General features: G+C 35.4%; 1 protein-coding gene across 1 annotated transcript in view; it reads left to right on the plus strand.

The window, feature by feature from the left end:
- Nucleotides 1-8800, plus strand: part of opn5 (opsin 5) — a 67213-nt gene that overhangs the window by 35021 nt on the left and 23392 nt on the right. The window contains exon 4 of the mRNA XM_005753862.1: nucleotides 1478-1597. Coding sequence (XP_005753919.1) covers nucleotides 1478-1597 — 120 coding nt within the window. The remainder of the gene's footprint in view (nucleotides 1-1477; nucleotides 1598-8800) is intronic.

An 8800-nucleotide genomic window follows, 5' to 3' on the forward strand; every position in this document is an offset into this window, starting at 1 on the left:
CACACACACACACACACACACACACACACACACACACACACACTTTCACACAAACAAACCCATAAATCTTCTTGCTATCAGATTCTATGTAACATACTGAACTGCATTCCCTCTCAGGAGAGATCTCGCTATGTCTCCATCAATACATAGGCATTCCAGAGAGTGAATAAAGCTGCATTTGGCTTATCTTATTTAACCTTATCTACATGTTCCTGTTTCATCTTGTGATATCATCCATATCATTGGGAAAATGTTGTACAAGACATGGATAGGGAAGAAAGTACCGAGTGTCTCTGTCAAAGACAGAGAGTGTGAGAGAGTAATGTGTTCTGAATTCCCAACTCATTTCCTGTAGCTGTATCATGCACTGGTCAATTTGACACACAGCAGATTAAAATGACCCTCAGACCACTGGGAAATACCCCAATGCCTTTGAGACGCTGTTTTATTTTGAAATAAACCTGCATGCAAATAACCTATGCATGCAAACAGCTTCTACAAACATTTGTGAAAGAATCGGTGGCTCTCAGGAGCTCAGTGAATTCCAGCGCAGTACCGTAATAGGATGGCGCCTAAAAATTTCTTTGCTGCTAAAAATTGAAAATTCAGCTGTTAGTTCTATAACTCTAAGCTTCATGTGGCCTTCATATTAACTCAAGGACAGTGTGCTTATGGCTGAGTTTACTGCTGTAGTATTTCACCATCGTCTGAGATCAGTTGTAATGCTGTTATTTCAGGGGGAATTGAATGTTACATTGTGACATAGTTTGTGAGGAATAAAAAATGTGTTATTATGCCTTCTATTAATAGACAAACATATGTCTTTACGCTTGGCATCCAAACCCATGAATAAAATGGAACTGAAATTATGTAACATTATATAAAATATTTGATATTAACCATAAAGAGTGCTGGTGGTGCCGGATCCAATTTTAAAGCACATGTCAATGTAGATATGTTTAGTAGATGCATTTAAGTCTAAATGAGTCCATAATTCTTCAATATTTAAATCCAAACAGTGAGCCACCTCTTTGGACTTTTTCAGTTTCATATTAAAGAAAATCCAAAATTTAAGCAAGAGGGAATAACATTTCTCAGGAGAGAACTTAGCCTGTCCTGCTGCTCTGAACATGTTGAAATAATGAACATCAACACTCTGTTTTAGGTCTAATTTTGGGCTCTAAAACTAGGAACAACAAACTCATTGTTTGAGTCTCAGTGTTCCTGTTGAAAATCATACTCACAAACTAACTTGTGGGGTAACTAACAAGCTAGATTAGTTAGCCGTTTGTGAAACACAGAGGCTCTGTCAAGATTTGGGCCTGCAGTTTAAATAGTGGTATTGAGCATCTGGTCAAAACTGATGGAAAGTACTAAAAAATACTCTCTTGATTTTGATCTACCATGAAGAATGATGGGAAAGAATCTGAACTAATGGATAATTGGTATGATCGCAGTCTTTCTTTCTCTTTTTCAGGAATCATGTCTGCAACAGGGAATGGATATGTCATTTATATGACCATGAAACGGAAGACCAAGTTAAAGCCTCCTGAGCTCATGACTGTTAACCTAGCCATCTTTGATTTTGGCATATCAGGTACTACATCTCTCAACGCAGCTATATTTGTCTACAGGAGATATAGACTGTGTGGTAGCTATTAGTATCACATATTATTTTTCAACTAGGAGAACTACTGTTCATTACTTGATTATAAACTGTTTGCATCAAGTCAACTCATGTGTCTTTACTCCTTAATTTGTACTTATTGTCATTATACAATGCATGTAATTTCATTGAGTAATAAATACAATTATTATATTGCTTTCAAGTAACAGTACTACAAAAACTGTGATTGTGCTTGACACTGTTTAGGAATTTAAAATCTTCAGTATTAATTATGCAATATCATTTGCTGCTTATAATTTGAGTCCAAAGCAAAAAGGTAACTTGTATTTAATACAAGCGTTAAAAGCAGCATCTAAACTTGGTGAAGCATATAAGTCACTGCTCTCTCATCTACACAGATCGTACAATGGTTGATTGATTAGGAGCTGCTGTGTTCCTGTGTCTTTAAGGTGGCAGATATTTTACACTTTAAATTGCAATTGCTCTAGAAAGTTGCTTTAACCTGTGTTAATGCACTTAAAATGAAAAGAAAACTATATTTTTTAACAATATGCAGTATTCCAGTTAAGTTTTGTCCTACATGTTTTTAGTGTCTACTGTAAGTTATATTGTAGTTACACTGAGTGAGCCAGATCAGTCTGGAGATAAGCAGTAGTGTGTCATGTGACTTATTACATTTTGACATGTGTTTCCAAACAGACATGTTTCGTACTTAAAGAGTTTTGATAGCTTTGAAACGTGTCCTATCATTTCAGGCTTTCCATATGGAAAAGAAATAGTAAAAACTTATATGTGATTACTCATGAAAGTGGCCACTTTCTCATTACTTTCATACATTGCTTTAGTAAGTATCCAAAACATACAAGTTTCATTACATAATTTTTCAAGGGATCTTATATCTGTTTTCACTCTTATATGCTTTTCATACAAGTTTCACACAAGACAGATACAGACTTTATAAAATTTATATATATCTTTTCCATATGGGTTACCTCGTGCCTAACTAAGTTGACTGTCAGGTCTGTGTTGCACTGCAGTTCATTCATGGCTACCATCATCAGGCGAAAGGCTCTGCAAGAGACCTGAAGGCAGAAATGAGATTCAAGTCCTACTCCCCACTTGTTACATGCTGTAATTCTATTTGTTAAAAAAAGACTAAAAGAGAAGAGCTGAATAAATCAAAGCATAAACATGATAGAATAAGAATCTTATATCTAAAATGATTACAGACACCACATTCAGCTGCCAAAAGAGTAAGGAAAGACACCAATAGATATGATAAAATACAACATTTAGTATTTTTTCCTATACAGATTAGTCCAGTAGAGTCTAACATGACTTTTTCAATGTCCATTTCACACATAATGAGACTGTAGTCAAAAGTGCTCCGCTGTTAACCCTTTTAAATGTGATGAAGAGGGTGATGGATGTACTGAATGCAGTTCCTTGTTTTGCAGGAACCTTGTATGCTGAGGCTTTTCGTAGTGAGCAGCATTGTTCTTAATCTCAGTTTTATGATGAACGCTTTTACACTCTTAAATGCCACATTGACTTGTTTGTTTGAACCCCGCATGTTCTAAATGAACATGTCACACCTCTGTATAGTGTCAACTAAAAAAAGATTTTGACCCACTTTGATTCAGTGAGTTGTGAAACATGTGTCCTCCTACATGAAAGCTTTGATTTCCTCTCTCAAGCGCTGCCCCTGCTCAGCCAGCTCAGTGAAGAACAGGACATCCCTTTATGCTGCTTCAATTTCCTGACAAGAGGGCAGGAAAAAAACAACACTTCATGACTCCTGACCTGATGTCGCACATCCATTTCACTGTCTGCTAGGGCCATAGTTGGTGTATTCTGGTCCGAATCAGTGGATGAGTTTGTAAACATATAGCTTTTCCCTGTGGTTGAGTTTGTTTTCATGCTGCCAAATTATATTTGTGGTGTTAATTTCTTTATTAGAGTTATTTTTACCCTACAGTTAAAGGTTTAATTAATTAAAAAGAGAAGATATAAAAACCCCATCTCCCTGATGAAGTCAATGGAACCACATCATCTGCAAAAAGCAGAGATGAGATCCTGAGACCACTTAAGCCTTCAGCCACTTGCCACCAAAATATCCTGTCCATAAACATTATGAAGACAACTGATAACAAAGGGTGGCAAGCCAAATTTTTTGTCAGCAGTGCGATTCCCCCCCCCACTTCAAGTTGGCAAAATACATAATACTAAATACAAATAGACTGGTTGGGCAAAGTCCCACACATACTCAGATATCCTGGAGAGAAAAAGGAGGCGGACCAACGAGTGGAATGAAAACCACATTATTCCTCCTAAATCTGACATTTGACTAGCAGACTCTGTTCTGGAATTTCTTCTCGAGTACTGTGATGAAGAACTTTCCAGTCACTGGGATTGAAATTCTTGATCCTTCCTTCCACAACCCGACTATATCCTCAGTTGAAGCCAGCAGCACCACAAAACCACTATAAAGTGTGAGCAGGACAGTGTTTACACCCCTGAGTTGCCAGATAAAAGGGTGATGGAAAGTCTTGTTCCATGGTTAAAAAAATATAAAGCAATATTGAAGTATCAGATACGCACAATAGATTTCAGCCTTAACTATTCGAGGGAAAAAATGACAGCATATTACTGTGAAAATGTTAGGAAATGTTGAGAACTGGTATAACTAACTGATGAGAACTAACAAACAACAAGCAACCTTGAAAACCATTAGAAAGTCAATCAGCTATCTTCAGTGGAAAGGAAGGTGATCCTAGTGTGTTACAAAATGTAACTGGTCTTTAATGTCAATGTATTTCTCATGCTCCTCCTCTCTACAACATTCCTTGTAATTTGGGCTGGCCAGAGTAATGATATTAAATATTAGGTGTGGACGTGTATCTAATGTCCAACAACCCCTTAAGCAAGAAGTAAGGTGGAATTTTTATCGTGTTTCTTACTGCTTCCCTAACCCGATCTGAATATAAATTGCCCAGCATCAGTCAGCTCCTTTCCCCACCTCACTCAGGCCACCTTCACTAAAGCTGTATTAGCTCACCCTTAGCATTTTCATTGATTCATTTATTCACAGACACAGGATAAATTAAATAATTTCCATCCCAATAGCTCTTTCCTCTCCTGGTGAGATTGGGCTGTCTGTCTGTTTCCTGGCTTTACATTTCATTTTAAGATTTTAGGCCTTTTTGTTGCACTGCATCCCATATGTTGTTGTCCAGACTGAAATTGTTTCAGATCAGGTTTAGTTTAAATCCCTTCAGAACATTTAGGAACTAGTGTTTTTTCTTTCCAGATGAGTGACTTGTTTTCCAATGAAAACTGATGTGAGATGCCAGACGAATATGTCTGACATTTAGAATTTTATTAGGAGTCTTCTAAACATTGGGGACCGTCACATTATGTTGCAGATTAACACTTGTTGGGCTGGTAGAAGGTGATGGAAAGGTCATGTGTCTTGAGAAATACTTGTCAGAATTTGAAAACAATTGGGAGCGGAGTGGGGGGGGGGGTGCATCGTTAAACTCATCTTATCGCTTTCCCTGCCAGATGCCAGTCACTGGCAGCATTTTTAATGATATTCTCTAAAGTTTCGATACTGCCTATTTTGGAATATGAAGACAGTTATTCTCTGTCAGAAGACAGAGAATAACTTCTACTTTCAAAAACAATTTATTCTATATTCATTCTTTCATTTCTTTTCTTTCTTTTGAATCATTTTCATTTTTAATGAAAAAAAGATTTTTGACCAAAACGTAATTAATTTGAACATAAAACTAAAATTAAAACATATTTACATGTTTGTTTGTTTGTTTTGTCTAGTGTCCATAGAGTAATTTCAGTCGTCTAGCAAACAACCCTAAACAAATAATAATAATAATAATAATAATAATAATAATAATACTAGCAGTACAGGGTGCGCCATTTATATGGATACACCGTAATAACATGGGAATGGTTGGTGATATTAAAGTCCTGTTTGTGGCACATTAGTATATGTGAGGGGGCAAACTCCTCAAGATGGGTGGTGACCATGGTGGCTATTTAGAAGTTGGCCATCTTGGATACAACTTTTTTTTTCCAATAGGAAGAGTGCCATGTGACACATCAAACTTATTGGTAATGTCACAAGAAAAACAATGGTGCGCTTGCTTTCAATGTAACTTTATTCTTTCATGAGTTATTTACAAGTTTCTCTTTGTTCACAGCCATTGACATGTCGAAGAGTTTAACATGTGAGGAGCAGATCGAAATTGTGTTGATATCTGGTGAACGCAGTAACGGGGTCATTGCAGCAGATTTCAATGCAAGACACCCTGCGAGACCACCCATCTCCCATGCTACAGTTCAGTGTTGAATTTGCCAAAATGTGGACGCAAGAAAACTGTCACTAATGAAGAAACATCAGTGGCTGTCCTAGCTTCATTCAGCAAGAGCCCACAGCGTAGCACTCGCCACATGTCACTGGAGAGTGGCATTAGTCGAACATCCCTTCGGCGGATATTAGCTACTCACAAATGGCACCCTTACAAACTCCAGCTACTGCAGCATCTCAACGAGGATGACCCAGATCGGTGCACAGAATTTGCAAAATAAGCAAAACAAAAATTGGAACAGGGCTGTCAGTTCACGAAGGTTTCAAATAATTGCTCTGTCTGAAACATGGTTAGATGAGAATAGGGGTTGTAATTTCTGTATTGAAGGGTACGATTTATACTTTGTAAATAGAACTAAGAAGAAGGCAGGAGGGGTGGCACTTTTTGTTAATTGTGATTTGAAATGTAAAAAAGTTGAATGTATGTCTGTGGCTATAGACGATTTAATGGAGTCTGTGACAGTGGAATTGGATATAGAAAGAAGAAGTAATATAATTGTAACGTGCATATATAGGAAACCGGGGTCACAGATTGAGTTATTTACAGAAGCAGTAGAAGACTTATTGAGTAAGGCTAAGGGAAATAAGACTGTATGTTTATGTGGTGATTACAATATTGATATTTGTAAAGAGGCAAATGATAAGGCTTCGTCAGATTTTTTCGAATTATTATTTGGTAAAGGATTTTATCCTTTAATCATAAAGCCGAGTAGAATAACGGATAAATCAGAAACACTAATTGATCATATTTTAATTAATAGTTTGGAGAGTAATATTATGAGTGGCCTCATCATGAATGATATAAGCGATCATCTACCAGTCTTTTTTACTTTTGATTTAAATATGAAAAGAAAGGAAGAAGTTGGTTTCGTGAGTCATAGAAGGTTAAGAAATAACGAGGCAATTAACAAGTTTAGACAAGATCTCATGGAAGTGGACTGGAAGGAGGTTTATGTTAATGAGGTCGACGTTGCATACGGAGCATTTTTAAATACATATTTGGCCTTGTATGATAAACATTGTCCATTGGGATCATTTAAGTATAAGAAAAAGAATAAGAATATGAAACCTTGGATAACTAAGGGTCTTGCAAATGCGTGTAAAAAGAAAAATAATTTATATAGAGATTATATAACACAGAGAACTAAGAATGCGGAAATGAAATACAAAGTTTATAAAAATAAGTTGGTATTAATATTGAGGAAAGCCAAGAAAGACTACTATAATAAACTTTTTCAGGAAAACAAGAATAAAATTAAGGGCATTTGGAATATTTTTAAGGAGGTATTGGGTAACAAGAACACACCCTTAGATCGGCCTAATTATTTTATTAAGAATAATCAAGTTGTCGAAGACAAGACTGAAGTAGTAAACGAATTCAATTCCTTTTTTGTAAATGTTGGACCTACTTTAGCAAATTTAATTAGGAAAAATGACGATCCAGAATATGAGGAAGCCTGGAAAGGAGATAATAGAATGGTTAATTCCACATTCTTGGCCGATATTACCATAAAAGAAATAGTAGCAATTGTAGAAAATTTTAAAAATAAAAAATCTACTGACTGTGATGGTATAGACATGGTTATAATTAAAAAGACATTAGATTGTATAAGTATTCCTCTTTGCTATATTTTTAATCTTTCGCTACAATCAGGAGTATTTCCTGATCGAATGAAAGTGGCAAAAGTGATACCCTTATATAAATCAGGAGATAAGCATAGTTTTAACAATTATAGGCCAGTGTCTCTTTTGTCACAGTTTTCAAAAGTGCTCGAAAAACTCTTTGCGCAAAGACTTGATAGTTTTATTGAAAAATATCAACTAATAAATGAAAATCAATTTGGATTTCGTAAAAATAGATCAACGGCATTAGCATTGTTGACTTTCATTGACGATATTTCATCTGCAACCCATAATAATAAATATACAGTGGGGGTATTTGTTGATTTAAAAAAAGCTTTTGATACGTTACAACATTCTATTTTGATTTCTAAATTGTATAACTATGGTGTGAGAGGAGTGGCATTGAATTGGTTAAGGAGTTATTTAGAAAATAGGTTGCAATATGTACATTACCTCGGCAATACTTCTGAAAGATTGAAGATTGTATGTGGCGTTCCTCAAGGTTCTATTTTGGGACCTAAACTTTTTAATTTATATATTAATGATATCTGTGATATATCAAAAAGTTTAAATTATATTTTATTTGCAGATGACACAAATTTTTATTGCTCTGGAGAGAATTTGGAAGATTTGGTTGAAAATATGACTTCTGAGATGTTAAGATTAAAAAAATGGTTAGATGTAAATAAATTATCTTTGAAACTGACAAAAACTAAATTTGTGATATTTGGCAATCGTGTAAAGGAGGATGAAGTCATTATGTCCATTGATGGAGAAGTGATTGAAAGAGTTACTGAATTTCGTTTTTTGGGTGTAATAGTAGATGAAAATTTGACGTGGAAATCTCATATTGAGTATATTAGAAAGAAGATGGTTAAAAGCATTTATATTTTGGGAAATGTAAGAGATTTATTAGATTATAAAACAATGCGCATTTTATATTTTTCATTGTTTTTCTCATACTTTAGTTACTGTGTTGAAGTTTGGGGGAATACATATGAGAATACTATAAAACCTCTAAACTTATTACAGAAGAAAGTGATACGAATGATTCATAACGTTACAGAATCAGAATCAGAATCAGAATGGGGTTTATTGCCAGATGTTGAGGTTTACAACATTAGGAAATTGCTGCGGTGCTTCAGTGCAAACAATAAGAA

This window comes from Pundamilia nyererei, unplaced genomic scaffold (genome assembly GCF_000239375.1).
Source record: "Pundamilia nyererei isolate P.nyererei 1_Seehausen unplaced genomic scaffold, PunNye1.0 scaffold00472, whole genome shotgun sequence".
Classification (NCBI taxonomy): Eukaryota; Metazoa; Chordata; class Actinopteri; order Cichliformes; family Cichlidae; genus Pundamilia; species Pundamilia nyererei.